The sequence below is a fragment of the Syngnathus floridae genome, chromosome 3 (genome assembly GCF_059516105.1).
Source record: "Syngnathus floridae isolate MCC-2025c chromosome 3, RoL_Sflo_1.0, whole genome shotgun sequence".
Taxonomy (NCBI): domain Eukaryota; kingdom Metazoa; phylum Chordata; class Actinopteri; order Syngnathiformes; family Syngnathidae; genus Syngnathus; species Syngnathus floridae.
This window is the reverse complement of record NC_142415.1, coordinates 4,696,903-4,712,442: the sequence shown is the minus strand read 5'-3', so window position 1 is coordinate 4,712,442 and position 15,540 is coordinate 4,696,903. Positions and strand designations below refer to the sequence as shown.

The following is a 15,540-nucleotide window of genomic DNA, read 5'->3' as shown; positions in this document are numbered from 1 at the left end:
CACGGGTACCCCCCCCCCCAAAGAGGGGTTTGGTGAATGCACATATGAACCTAATGGGGTTCGGTACCTCCAAAAGGGTTAAGAACCACTGGTCTAATGATTAATCGGACACTGAAAGGTCAGATTTTGCCAAGCATTTTGCCACTCACAGAAAGTAATGTGAAAATCAAACAAATGATGTACTTCAAATACAAAAATGTTTCATAACATTGGTGAATGAAGTTGTGCTATTAGAACCATATAAACACAAGAAATTTGAATATTTTCTGTGTTGTGTACGTGTGTCTGTGTGTGCGTGTGTGTGTGCGTGCGTGCGTGTGGCAATAGATTTCAAACCTAAGTTTGTGTATTTGCCCTCTAGATTTGGACAGAGGCCTTTGCAGCTGAAGTGCACTGAGAAGGCAACAAAGTTTGCCCGAGCACTAGAAACTAGAGGTTTACATACACTGTAAAAAAAGGATACAACACATTTTCACACCAAATCAGACCATCAAAGATTTGTGGGACAAAGTAGAAAACAAATTTAATCATGTTATATGATGTCACATTAAAGTAGTGCTTCTCAATAATTTTCTGTGATGTCCCTCAAAGGGAGAATAAAACATTTCACGCCCCCCCATGTTATTAACATTAAAGAAAACAAAAAAGAAATAAAAAAGAACGATCAACTTACAATAAAGAATAACTTTATTAATAACATTGTTTTTTTAATCTGTGACAGAACAGATTCAAAGTGCATCACTTTGCCTGAAATTAAAAAATAAATTACAATTATTCAAACCAACGTATTTTTCTGACTATAAGTTGCGTTTTTTTTTCATAGTTTGGGTGGGGGGGGGCGACTTATACTGAGGAGCGACTTATGTGAATTTTTTCACAAATTTTCAAAATTAAAAAAAAAAAAAACCCCGAAACCGTAATAAACAAACCGCGATGCAGCAAGGGATCATTGTCATTTGAATTTCAAGTGACGTCAGCGGCGCGGTGGTTGTTTACATAAAGGACAAAGATTCGATCACGGGATGACGAAGAGCCCCACGTACTACCGGCATCATTAGCGGCTTTGTTTGTAAGTGACACGGAGGACGAAGAGTTTGAAGGATTTAATGATTTGGAGTGACACAGAAGGTTTGAAAAACTATTATGGCTTTTACGCACGCTCGGTCCTACTCTACGGAGCTCTCTTTCACCTCCGTGGATGGAAGTCGGGGGCCGGCGCTCGGCCGCGTGGCTGTCCGGGGACGGTGGATGGGGCTCGGACATGGCTTTTACGCACGCCCAGTCCTATTCTATGGAGCTCTCTTCCACCTCCGTGGCTGGAATTGCCACCTCCGGGGATGGAAGTTCATGCCGGTGGACTATTTATATTATAGTTATTTGATATATTTTATTTTGTGTAGCAACTTGTATATGTTTTTATCGTTACAGTTCAGTAGTTGTTGGCTCGTTGAACTCTTGAACGCCGTTTACCAAACCCAGGTCTTTCCTTGTACTTTGATAACGCTACAATATAGTTATATACTAGAGCTGTGGAATAACAACGATTTGATATATAATTTATATATCATTATATGGCCTGTGGAATATTTTGAAGTGCAAGCGCCATCAGCGGCGCGCACCCGACCGGCATTGTTGACAAAGGACGATCGATGGATTTAATGATTTGGAGTGACAGATGGTTCGATAATATTATTGCTTATATAATAGTTATTTGATATATAATTTATATATCGTTATATGGGTCTGTGGAATATTTTGATGTGCAACTGCCGTCAGTGGCGCGCACCTGGCCGGCATTGTTAACAAAGTACGATCGATGGATTTAATGAATTGGAGTGACACAGATGGTTTTATAAATGTGTTATTTATGTAATAGTTATTTGAATAACTCTGAATGTTATGTCAGGCCCGTTCTCAGCTCTTCGTTTGTGTTTATGTCACGTTAGCATACCTATCGTTTAGCCTGTTGTTGCTCGTTCATGTCTGTTCTTGTTGTTGGATTTTGTCGAATACATTTCCCCCAAAACGCGACTTAAATATGTTGTTTTTCACGTTATTGTGCATTTTATGGCTAATGCAACCTATATTCCGGAGTGACTTTGAGTCCGAAAAATACGGCATAAAAATTCTTGACCAAATTTTTATGCTGAAAAAAAGTAATTAGCAACATTAACTCAGGAGCATAATATATAAAACATTTTAACCTACAAAACAAAAATGAATTAACTTGTGCTGTTTCTTTTAATCAAAATGAGGCAACATGATGAAGACCATATCAGCGGCTGCAGGTAGTATAAGCTCTACTGCAATGGTGTGTTTTTTTTGCACTGAGCAATTTGGTACGTTACTTTATATGATGCCTACAGTGCTTGCTGATTGTCTGAAGTAGAATTCACAAAGTGGGATGCTTACAGTGCTTGCTGATTGACTGAAGTAGCATTCATAATTGTTCAGTGGGATGACTGTTCACAATTTTCAGCCCGTTTTCGCTGAAAAACCTCAAGCATCTTATCAGCGTGATTGGGGTGCAATGACTTTATAAGTGCCGCCTTAATTTATTTGGCTTTATACTGTCTGCTGCCAACATTGTAAGGCACAGTGTAAACACACCGGTCTTTCCTCGTGTCCCATCGTAGTCACACTGAAGCCGAGCACTACGTACGCTTCGTCATATTTCCTTGTCTTAGCTTTCGTGTGACTCTCAATTCTCCTTTTCAACCCTGTTAAATACTTTTCCATGGTGTCCCACTGCACTTTTTATCGCCTGCTGTGTGCGCACACTCTTCCAGTGATACCGCCACTCCCACCTACTGCAGTGGATGTCTAATTACTCTTTAATCTAGTACAGCCAAAAGAAAAGCATGTTCCCTGGTGTCACACGCGCCCCCCTTGGTATCGCACTATTTGAGAAGGACTGTGTTTGTCATTTCAAAAGTGTAATTATGAAGTAGGCTAATACGTCTCATTTTTATTCTGGATCAAAACCTGCAGTTACCACCTGCAAAGGTGCTGTGCAGGTGATGGAGAAGACCATGAGCCACATTGTCAAGGGCAAGGGAGACCCTGAGTGCCAGCAGCTAGTGCTCAGTGAGAGCGAGCTCCAGTTTGGCCAGAACAAGTGTCAAACCTTCAAATGGCTCCTGGAGAACAATGTGGGCTATGCGTGCATGGTCGTGACCTCCCACCAAAAAGAGCGGGATGGCGGTGACATGTCGCAGTCGAGCCTGGCTGCCAATAAAGACGCACTGTCCAAGAACGCTCAATTGATTCCGGACATGACTGCAATGATCCAGCACCGATTGATTCAAATGGGAACACCAATAGTCAGGGAACTCTATGAGCGAGAGGTAGGGATGGAGGTATTCACCAAAACAAACCTACCGTTGGCTATACGAATCTTCCGACGAGCAGTGTCAAGATGTATTTGGATTTGTTGAGCATGTGAAGTTGAAAATTACTCGTTGGTTGACTTATGGATTTTTTATTGATGGTTAGTGTGTTCAGGTATGTGGACCAAATGCAGCGGGGAAAGGTGAGCCTGCCAGCGTCGTTCATGTACACTCTGAATGCCGACCTTGTTGGGAGTGACAATGAGGCCAAGTGTAAGCTGTCTCATGCAGGTAAACAACCCGACCCCGACGTGAGGCTAAATGATCCCAGATAGTTTCCAAGTGCTCATTTTCATGCGTTAACAGGCACAGGTGAGCAGCCGTCAGCGTCATCTGAGCCATCTGACGACATGCTCTCTGAGGCTGCCATCGAGTTGGAGTTGCAGTGTGTCTTTAATGTGTCAGTATGAAAAAGCAAGTGGCAAAGAAATTAAAGCGAACAGTGACTTAACTTCAATTGTCTAGCCAGTGTTGCAGGCTTCCACTTCCTCTCAAATGCTCCTGCTCGTCAAGATGCCCCTTTGATGATGTGGGTTTATGGTGACACGGTGCCTGACCGACCGCTGCCCAAACCTCTCAAAGGGCGAACTGAGCACGCTGCCAGAGAGCGAGCATGACTGGGTGGGCCGAGCACTTTTTGAGAGGCGGCCGGGGGGAAAAGCCGTCATCAGGGCAAAATTGCAACGCTGCTAAGAGCCCCCGAGTGTGCCAGCATTTTTCACTTAGTCCCCTGCCTTGCTTTTTCCCATTCTAAATTTTTTTGTGGGCACCGTACAAGATGTGGGGGGTGAAAATGGCATGCCCCAACTGCAGCCACTGCTTGACTGGAGCCGGACTATACAACACCGTGTGACGAGTCTAGAACATGAGCGGCTTGTCCTTTATGGGTATAGAATACCAGGAGTACAATGGTTTCCGCAAAAAGTACTCATCTTGGGAGGAGCGCATCATTAAACTGCACTTGTCCATGGAAATATTGTTTCCGGCCGTCCTAACTTAGAGTGAGACGCAAGCTGGTCGGTAAGCCGATTGCATCCTGACAGTTTTGCAGAACTGACTATCCTATCCTGCCTCTCCACTCTTCTTTCTAGACTGGGCTGTGACAAAAAGGTGATTGCACACAAGTTATGGACGCTTGGCAACAGTCCCACTTAGTTGCATCAAGACACCTGGTTGCTGATGAAGACGAGACACGAGCAAAACAGCTAGTGTGCTGTCAACAGCCATTGAGGAGCCATCAAAGAAGCTGATGGCCCCCACCCTCCAAAGGAGGTTCTGCTGAAGGTGGTGCAATAGTTGAGCACCCAAATGTGGTGGGATCTTCCAAAGGCAACAAGGACTCAGCTGAATATGAAGACCATGACATCATGGACAAGGACTGGACATTTTCAGAGGGGTACAAAGTTGTATCGTCCTCAGATTTAAGGCCACCAGCAGCCCCACCACAGAGCCAGCTGTGAGACAAAGGAAATTCAGAACGTGCACGAAGTGTGGCCTCCCAGCACAGTGGGTTTACGGTCATGCCTCATTCAACAGCAGACTGCCCAAGAGGACTCTACTCAGATTCTACACACTGTAATAAGAGAAACCAATGGCCCTTGGCTGGCTGAGCAGTGGGCACATAAAAGGGCTCTTGCACAGCAGGAAGAATGCTCTCAGCGGCAAAAGACACTGAAAAGGAGTAAGTGTAGTAGAACATGAAAAAAGTAGGAGTTTCTCGCTAAGCCAAACTGATTGTGTGCTTTTAAATTGTTCAATAGATGACATGGGTGCCTAGACATTGAAAAGGAGTGACTCTAGTAAAATATGCAAAAAGCAGGAGTTACTTGCTAAATTAATGTGTTTTTAACCTTCAATAGATTACGTGTGTGCCTAGAGGCTGATTGATTGATTGATTTGAATATTTATTGATCCCGAGGGTGGGGAAATTCAGGCCCCAGCAGTATCCATACCACAGAGCGGGTATACAAAAGACACAGATGGCATGAGCGCAACTCAATAGACTCTCATAAGGCTGCCACCCAACGGCGCCACAAAGATAGCCAGAAACTGCAAAAGATAAAAGACATCAAAGCAAAGCAAAGCAAAAAGACAAAGGAAAAAAAGTAACAGCGGCCAACGAGCACCCCTCAATATCAGAGAACACTCCAAAACACACAAAATAGCCTCCATGGTGTCCATAGACAGGTGTAAGGGCAGTCCAGTTCAACGGCGCCCAATGGACCGTGGTCGTGAATCGGTGAAAACATCACAAAGCAGGCAAACGTGTGAGCAGCGTCCTGGGCACCCAGTCGAGGCACGTGCAGATGGTCACCACGGGGCTAGCACGGCAAAGGTCGTTGGTTCCGACGAGCATGAGGGAGCGGACTCCTCATAGGGGTCGCGGCTGCGAGGCCAAGGAGAGGGACCCCCTCAGTACCGGCCGGATAAGCAGGAAGCCGTCGTAGAGTTACGCCGGTCTCGACCGATGTGCGCAGCCATCCCGTTCCCAGGGGGAAAAAAAATATCCGATCCGAAGCGATACCGAGGTGCGGTAGAAGGCACCAGCATCACCGAATGGACAAAAAGAAAGAAAAAGGAGAAAAGAAGGAAATAAAGAGGAAAACAGAACACTGCTGGGAGGCTGCTACTCATATCGGCGCCATAACCCCCAAGAATGAATGAATGAATGAATGAATGAATGAATGAATGAATGAATGAATAACTGATTGTGTTTTTAAATTGTTCAATTGTTGATGTTCAAAATCAGGCATGTTACTTCCTACACTGACCTTGTGGTTTTAAACTGATTAATAAATAGATGAGAAATGTTCATTGTTTTGGGTTTGTGCATGCGGATATCGTAAAAATGTCGACTCCACATTGCGGATTTTCATCTGTCGGTCTTGGAACCAATTATAAGCAATAAATGAGGGATCACTGTATAGCTGCGTTTATTAGGCGCGGATAAAAGTCTTAGATTTTTTTCAAAATGTGCGGCGCGCCCTATCATGCAGTGCTCCCTATGTGTGTTGTTGTTGTAAGGCGTACGTATTAAAGAGCGCCATGAGAACATTAGAGGGAGAATTGTGGGCATGGATTTGCAGTATGAATGAATTTAAATTTGGTCTGCACCACAGTTTTGTTTCTTATATTTTTTGCGGGAGCTTGAAGCAATGTATAAGGTACCATCTATAAAAGGGGAGGTGGTAGAGGGAGTGGAAAACCCCCCACCCCCAGATACAATGGTATACCCCAGCGGCACTGATGTGTTGTGTTACGTCATGACGCACTGGCGTCGGTTCAATACAGTCACACACTTGAGCACTCGCTGTCGTCCTCTGTCTCATTATTATCTATACATAGTATACACACAAACACATGTAAGGAGACCAGGTGTTTTTTTCCACGCATCACCATCGTTGTTGATCTGTGACTCTATGCGTGCCCATCTCACAGCCAATGTGAAAAAACAAGTGAAGCAAATGAACGCCGAGCTTGCTAACATGCTAACATATCTGCTGGCACTGTTGTTCGAGCTTTCGTAAAAGCTGGCATCATACCCGAGGAGCCACACGGCACGGAAAGTGACTGACAGTGAAGAAAGTGAACTTGGCATGTCAGTTGGAGATTTAGCGCTGCTGTTCAATTCATAAACAGAGGATGAGGACTTCGATGGGTTTAATTGATGACCATTACCGGTAATAATGTGAATACCAAACTCAGTTTTGCTCTCGCTTCATTTTTAAATACGTACACGGGGGAAGTGTGGGTGTGGATTTACAGTGTGTGTGTGTGTGTGTGTGTGTGTGTGTGTGTGTGTGTGTGTGTGTGTGTGTGTGTGTGTGTGTGTGTGTGTGTGTGAGTGTGTAAATGTGTACTGTCATCACAGCCGATGTGAAAAAAACAATTGAAGCAATGAACGCCAAGGCACGACAAAGGAACTCCAACCGCTGGACATCGGTGTGAACGGGCCGTTCAAAGTAAACATGTAAAACAAGTAAAGCTAACATGTCTGCTGGCACCGTGTGTGTGTGTGTGTGTGGGGGGGGGGGGGGGGGGGGGGGGGGCGTGTGCTGTTGTAAGGCGGACGTAGTTGAGAGCGCCATGAGGACGTTAAAGGGCTAAGTGTGGGCATGGATTGTATATATAAAACTCGTACCCTATGTGTGTGTTAAACAGTCATGGCACACAACTGAGACTGCGCCTTTTATTACAGTGCGCCTTTTGAACGTGAAAATACGGTATACAACATACGGTATGTTACATATACAGTGGGGGAAATAAGTATTTGACCCCTTGCTGATTTTGCAGGTTTGCCCCCTTACAAAGAATGCAACAATCTACTATTTTAATCATATGTACATTCTAACAGAATCCCAAAGAAAATTCTAGAAATTCACATCATATGAATTTATAAAATTTGATAACCATCTGATGAGGAAAAACAAGTATTTGAACCCCTGGACAAACAGCATGTTCATATTTTGTAGAAAAGGCATTATTGGCCAGCACAGATGTCAAACAGTTTTTATAGTTGGTGACAAGCTTTGTGCACATTTCGGCAGGGATGTTGGCCCACTCCTCCCTGCAGACAGCCTCCAAATCATTCAGGTTCTGAGGTTGTCACCTGGCAACTCGAATTTTAAGCTCCCTCCAAAGATTTTCAATTGGATTCAGGTCTGGAGACTGGATTGTTGATCTGCACAAGGCTGGGATGGGCTACAAGAGAATCGGAAAGCAACTTGGAGAGAAAAGATCAACTGTTGGTGCAGTTATTAGGAAATGGAAGAAGCACCACACCACCGCCAACCTCCCTCGGTCTGGGCCTCCACACAAGATCTCACCTCGTGGGGTCTCCCTGATCATGCGAATGGTGAGGAATCCTCCCAAAACCACAAGGGGGGAACTGATGAATCAACTGAAGGCAGCTGGGACCACAGTTACAAAAGAAACGGTTGGTAACACACTACGCCGTCATGGATTGAAATCCTGCCGCGCACGCAAGATCCCCCTGCTCAAGAAGAAACATGTACAGGCCCGCATGAAGTTCGCCATTCAGCACCTGGATGACTCAGAAGAGGCCTGGAATAAGGTGATGTGGTCAGATGAGACCAAAATAGAACTTTTTGGCCTCAACTCAACTCGTCGTGTTTGGAGGGCAAAGAACACCGAGTACAACCCAAAGAACACCATCCCCACCGTCAAGCATGGTGGTGGCAACATCATGCTTTGGGGGTGCTTTTCAGCCAAGGGGACGGGACAACTCCATCGTATTGAGGGGAGGATGGACGGGGCCACGTATCGTAGAATTCTGGACCAACATCTCCTTCCCTCAGTGAGAGAGCTGAAGATGGGTCGAGGATGGGTGTTTCAGCACGACAACGATCCTAAGCACACCGCCAAAGCAACAAAAGAGTGGCTGAAGAAGAAGCACATCAAGGTTCTGGAGTGGCCTAGCCAGTCTCCAGACCTGAATCCAATTGAAAATCTTTGGAGGGAGCTTAAAATTCGAGTTGCCAGGCGACAACCTCAGAACCTGAATGATTTGGAGGCTGTCTGCAGAGACGAGTGGGCCAACATCCCTGCCGAAATGTGCACAAAGCTTGTCACCAACTATAAAAACCGTTTGACATCTGTGCTGGCTAATAATGGCTTTTCTACAAAATATTAACGTGCTGTTTGTCCAGGGGTTCAAATACTTGTTTTTCCTCATCAGACGGTTATCAATTTTTATAAATTCATATGATGTGAATTTCTGAAATTTTCTTTGGGATTCTGTCTCTCACTGTTAGAATGTACATATGATTAAAATAGTAGATCGTTGCAGTCTTTGTAAGTGGGCAAACCTGCAAAATCAGCAAGGGGTCAAATACTTATTTCCCCCACTGTATGTACGACTTGACTAAAGTTGGCTGCTTATCGCAAGCTTAAAACCAGTAAAACTTATTTTTTTGTGTGTGAAAACTCATGTATTTTGACTGGCCTTTTATAGCTGTGATGATGTAACATCGTGAAACAGCAATTCAAATGTTCATTGCTCCAAAACCAGTGAATAAATACTGAGGTGCTTACATTCTAAAGATTTGATTGCTTCGGTAACATGAAATTAAAGACAAAACATGGTGCAGCGAAAGAAAAAATTTGGCTTGTACAGCCTGCGAGGCAGATGTCAACATGCCAGAGATGAAAACCAGTTGTCCAACCCCATACAATGTGCAAGAGTTCAGCCAGATCGTTAGGTGACAAAAGGACAACATAAGTTACACTTATTATTAACATGGAATGGTTTGGATCCCTTACCTTCTCCATCTCCTGTCTGAAAGTGGTGAAGACATCATTGCTTTTAGCCAGAGTGCTCTGAAACTCCTCAAACTTGTCCATGTAGAGGGACAGCTAAAGCACACGAGATGAGTTTTAGAATCTTTTGATTGTCAAGTTGAATTAGATTTATTGATTATACACTGATAAATAACCACCCTAAAGATTGGGCTAGCTACAACATTGATATTTTCAAGATGGCGGCGCGTGCACACGCAGCGGCCACTCTCTGTCCCGTTCGGTGTTTTGTGAGTGTTTACTGAGTGTTTGTCCGGCAGTTTTGTGTGTGTTCGTCTCGTGTGATACGTCGTGCTACTAGTGCGGCGGGCATGTTCTGCTCAACATCGGCGGAAGTGGGTTTTATGGCGTTCTGGACTTTGGTGCGGAGAGATTAAGGGTGCTCGGACTGCTTCGTCATGGAGCGACGCCGGACTGGCCTGCTCTTCCTCCCCCGGTTGGACTGCGTCGTGAGCTCGGACTGCTCCGTCCTGGAGCATTGTTGGGATGCGTCGGCAGCGGGTCTGCGAGGCAGCGGAAGAGGGGCCAGCGCGAAGACATCGGGCCAGGCTTGCGGCCAACCCAGCTCGCCCAGCCGTGCCTTCCATTCTCCTGGCGTACGTTCGTTCGCGGGACGACAAGATGGGTTGCGTTCGCCTGAGAGGATCCACGAACCGGACAGTGCGTGCCTGCTGTGTGCTCGTGTTCACAGTGGCCTGGTTGACTGTCATCTTTCCGGACTCTGCTGTGCATCGGGAGCGGCTAGCGTGCTATCACTCTTATATGTTCATGTTCTTGTTTTATTTTTCCTGTGTTGTTTACTTGTATGTGCGTTGTGAACTCTGTCTTGTCACCCTGGGATAGTGAGAAACGTAATTTTGATCTCTTTGTGTGTCTTGACATGCGGAGGAATTGACAATAAAGGAGACTTTGACTTTGACTTTTTTTTTGGCTCAAATATTACCACAATAAATTTGAAAACTACATATGCACATTGATTTTAGTGTATCCTACATATGCACATTGATTTGAGTGCATTGACATCAAAATCAGGTTAATAACTAAATTACAACAGTGCATTATAGTGCCTACAAATTTTTAAGGCATCAAAATCTCATACATGATTGACGCGTGCCACAAATGCACTGTCTTCAAGTCAGATTTATTGCTATCACCACAATTTCCACTTTCTGCTTCAAGTTTCAAGTGAGAGTAAATTATTCAAATAGCAACAGAGGACAGACAGAACTAACATGAGTAGTTATTGTTTTTGCTTGTTGCCATTGCCACATTTTGTTCACTCTCCTGCTTGCTTCTGTATTTTCCTAGTACCTTCCAGTAGTACTTTTTTCTGTCTGTTTCAGTAAGTACGCCTGTGATTTTTCTGGTGTTGATTTTGTCGATGCCTTGTACAGTGGAACCCCAGAGGTTGATCGCCTCACTCTTCAACATATTTGGTTTTCAACAAAACATGTCAGGAAATCTTTGTCTCGGACAAAGCTTTGGAAACTGACCCGACTCACTTACGGCTATTGTAACCAAATTTAGTATGTTCCAACTGCCGCTAGTTGGCGTTGTTGTTTGGCGGGTTGTAGAACACTGACTGTACCGTATTTTTCGCACCAAATGGCGCACCAGATTAAAAGGCGCATAAAATAGAAATTGCAACAAATTGAGGTTGACTAGGGTTGCGGTATGCATCCACTAGCCTATAACCAATGAGCCCTCTGTAAATAATCGCGTTTCTCAAACTATCTCCTGTAAAATGATCGGAACTGACTACATTTTGATCTAACACATTGGTACTGCTTACCTATGTTTCCCTTCCATATCGATCCCAAAATGTACTCGAAACATTAACAGAGCAGGCTATTTTGACATGAAATAGCCTCGTGCGTATAGCAGCTATCATTATAGCATTAGCCAGCTGCAAACTCCAATGAACCTCAGCTCGCAGACTCCCATGAGCCTTGGCAAAGTGTCGTGGCAGCCCCCTGTAAACAATCGCGTTTCTCAAACTATCCCCTATAAAATGATCGGAACTGACTAAAGTTTGATCTAACACGTTGGTACTGCTTACCTATGTTTCCCTTCCATATCGATCAGTAAATTTACTCGAAACATTAACGGAGCACCCTATTTTGAAATGAAATAGCCTCGTGCGTATAGCAGCTATCATTTATAGCATTAGCCACCCGCAAACTCCCATGAGCCTCAGCAAAGTGTCGTGGCAGCCCCCTGTAAACAATCACGTTTCTCACACTCGCTCCCATAAAAGTGATCGGAAACCGACTAAAGACTGATTTAACACATTGGTGCTGCTTATTTATGATTCCGTTGGGTATTGATCCGTAAACGTACTCGAAAACATTAACGGAAAATCCTTTTTTGAAATGAAATAGCCTCGCAGGTACAACAGCTATTCAGTGACGCCCCCTGACCACGGTTGCCGAAATGCTGGGAAGCAATGCGACCTTGCAATTTACTAGTCGTACTAAAACGTACTGAAACATTTTGTCAGAGTGCTGTGTACAACCAGTATGGATCAACAAATTCATCAATTGATCCATATATAAGGCGCTCTGCATTATAAGGCGCACTGTGGTTTTTTGAGTAAAATTTTAAGTTTTTAAGTGCACCTAATAGTGCAGAAAATACGGTACTGTCGGCCATTGCAATGTAAAAGTGTCTTTCTTTAACCTGACGATAAGGAGTGCTACGTATATAGATGGCATTTTCATAGCACAATACACCAGAAACCAAGTCAGAAATGGAGGTTAGCGGAGAGCACGTGAAATGACGTGAAAGTTGTCCAAAATGTCCAGTTAACAAGAAGGGTATGTCTTTATTTGGATACTTAATCAACTTAAACCTTTCTTGAGGAATCAGATGCCATTGATATATGGACTTGTATACCCATACTGACTACTATAAATTTTGACTATTCTGTTCTTGAAAAGTACTGCAGAAAATGAGCCCTCATACATACTCGCATACTCAGATAAACAAGAGGAAATTAATCTATGTCTGTTTTTTTACATAAAAAACAGTGTTTTGCCCACATGAGAAAGGAAAATGTACATCAAATAAAAGTTTGTAATGCTGGCTCCTTATTGACCTGCTGTTTGAGTTGAACTTCTTGCTCCTTCATCATCTCACACTTGCGTCTAGATTCTGTGGCATCTTTCAGCAACTGAAATCACAAAAGTTAAAATGCTCGTCAACAATTCAAATGAACAACAGTCCTATCGTCTATTTTATTTCACAGTCATATGCAAACGTTTGGCACCCCTAATCGTTTTTAAGAGTTTCCTTCATAAATCATTTGTTGTTCGGATCAGCAATTTCAGTTAAATATATCATATAGCAGACAAACAGTGATATTTGAGAAGTGAAATGAAGTTTATAGGATTTACAGAAAGTGTGCAATTATTGCTTAAACAAAAGTAGGCAGGTGCATAAATTTGGACACCCCAACAGGAAAATGACATCAATATTTAGTAGATGTCCTTTTGCAGAAATAACAGCTTCTAAACCAGGGGTGTGCAAACATTTTGACTTGCGGGCCGAATTGGGTTCTAAATTTTGACCGAGGGACCAAACCAGGAGCAGATGGTTATAGTGTTTGTGTGAAGTAATAGGAATGACATGACAAGTTTTTACTTTTAGTAGGTAGTAAAGCATGGCTAATCAAAAAAAGCTTTTTGAAAACAAATGTATTTATTAACAGCATTACAAAAATATTTTACCCAAAAACTACTATCAGTGATTCTCATTAAATACAACACTGTTATGATGAATAATATTTCCATCATTTCAGCGCCTGCAGGTCAGAAATATGAAAGATGTTTATCTAATGAGGTGAAATCACATCAAAGGGCAAACATTCTGACCAAATACATCATCTTGAAGAATCAGTGAAAGAATACGTACATCTAAATAAAGTAATAAAGAAATCAATAGTTTTGTTGGTCTCCCTTTTTTGCAAGTGCATCATGGTCTGGAGTCAAATTTGTTGTGGTAATTCTTAGGATAGAGCCGAGGTGTTGGTCCGTTAACCTAGATCTGTGACGGGCTTTGTTGACGTTCATGTGGCTGAACGTCTGCTCACACATGTAGGTGGAGCCAAATTGTCCAGTGTTTTTTAACATTCGGCACTCGGTGTCAACCTTTCTTTTTCTCGGGACACTCATTTTAATGGAAGGTATCCAGGGGAAGGTTTGTGGGTGGCAATAGCGTAAAACTGTATCTGAATGCTCAGCGCGCGAATAACGAGAATGCTGACGTCACAGCCCACACTCGAAATTCGGCACTAATGGAAATAGAGCACGGAGTGCGCGGGGGTCCCGACTACTTAGTACGTACACGCAATTGTGAGTGTGCACCGAGCTTGCTGACACGGCTTCCGGGAGTAAATGCGCGGGCGGGCGCTTTCCCATCTACTGGGGAAACAGAGTATTTTCTGAGAAAATTACCCAAAAAATATTTAATAATAAAGAAAAATTCAGGTTTTGCGAGCCGGATTAAACGGCCCCATGGGCCGGATATATAACGGCTGACTAGCTCAATCAGTAAGTCACATGACTTACAAACGGGAAACCCAGGTTTGATTCCCGGCAGGGGCACAATATGAGCAATGAGCGATTACATTACCAACAGTCAGTGTGGGTCCTTAGGCAAGACCCTGAACAATACCGCCTACCTCAGAGATAATGAGAGTACAAGAAACGAAAGACATGCCGGCTCAGACGTCGCCCGGACAAACAAGGTCCGCGTCAGGTGCTGGGGAACCAGAGCACCCTGAGGAAAAATGGGCTACTGGAACAAGACACAAATGGGCGAGATGCGAGAATAAGGATCTGTTGGAATGCTACTACTCCAGCAACCCGAGCAAGAGGGGTTACATGCGGAGAATGCGGGAACAATGGCAACTTCGATACCCACAGTCAACACTATCGGCCAAGCAACTAGTAGCTCAATGTTCCAATATCCATAAACGGCACCTGCTATCACAGCTCGAGATTGATGAGATACAACACAAATGCCATAGCGAAGGTCAACCAGAGCACCAGGTCAGAGACGAATTAAATCCATGTACAAGTACGAAACCCCAATAAGCACAATCAAGCTGAACGAGGCAGCAACTGACCTGAAGAACAAGATCATGGCGAGAATGAATGCTCGGGAACCTAGATACACACTGCAGAGGCTAAGTGAAGGACCCTCAGAAAGTCTTCTAGAAGATGTGAATGCAGCACTGACAACAATTCCTACGGCTACCATCCCTGAAACCAATGAGCTGATATACACCTCAGCAGCAGTGATCCTAGAAATGCTTGGCTACAAGAAGAATGACCATATGCGACCACAACAGTGCCCACCATGTAAGAGAAGGATGGAGGCCAAAATCAAGATAGCACGGAGAGAAGTGAGCCAAATGACAGAGGCCCAGAAAGGTGCAATGAAAAAGCAAGTTCCCAAGAAAAACAGCTAGATGCCCATACCTGAAGCACTCGAAACTGCCAAACAAAGACTCCAAGCCTTGGCCAGCCGCCTAAAGAGGTACACAAGAGAGAATGAAGCCAGACGAATAAACAGGTTGTTCACAACACAACCAGCGAAAGTGTACGCTCAGTGGCAGGGGAATAATAGCAGAGCAGACCCACCAAGGCTGGAAACTGAACAGTACTGGAAGGATATATGGGAGCGGGAGGCATCACATAAGAAGGATGCACAGTGGCTGGTGGCTCTGAGAAAGGACCACAGCAAGCTCCCTGAACAGAACCCAGTAACCATCACAGTGGCAGACATCCAGAGAAGAGTCTCAGGAATGAAAAACTGGACAGCACCAGGC

At 44.1% G+C, this 15,540-nt stretch overlaps 1 protein-coding gene and 1 long non-coding RNA gene across 10 annotated transcripts in view; one reads left to right on the top strand and one right to left on the bottom strand.

Moving 5' to 3' along the window:
- The window catches only part of txlng (taxilin gamma), a 104,964-nt gene that overhangs the window by 13,087 nt on the left and 76,337 nt on the right, over positions 1–15,540 (bottom strand). For all 3 annotated transcript variants that reach the window (XM_088371680.1, XM_088371678.1, XM_088371681.1), the window contains exons 8-9: positions 12,805–12,879; positions 9,672–9,764 (exon numbers count right to left, since the gene is read on the bottom strand). In XM_088371680.1, coding sequence (XP_088227806.1) covers positions 9,672–9,764; positions 12,805–12,879 — 168 coding nt within the window. The remainder of the gene's footprint in view (positions 1–9,671; positions 9,765–12,804; positions 12,880–15,540) is intronic.
- Positions 733–6,201, top strand: LOC148400125 (uncharacterized). 7 transcript variants are annotated; one of them, XR_015857644.1, is made up of 4 exons: positions 741–1,128; positions 3,496–3,620; positions 3,696–4,390; positions 4,481–6,201. It is a non-coding gene; the product is annotated as an uncharacterized LOC148400125 (long non-coding RNA). The 7 variants fall into 7 exon arrangements; XR_015857643.1 differs by having other exon boundaries at positions 3,696–4,405; XR_015857640.1 differs by lacking the exon at positions 741–1,128 and adding an exon at positions 3,214–3,347 and having other exon boundaries at positions 3,696–3,789.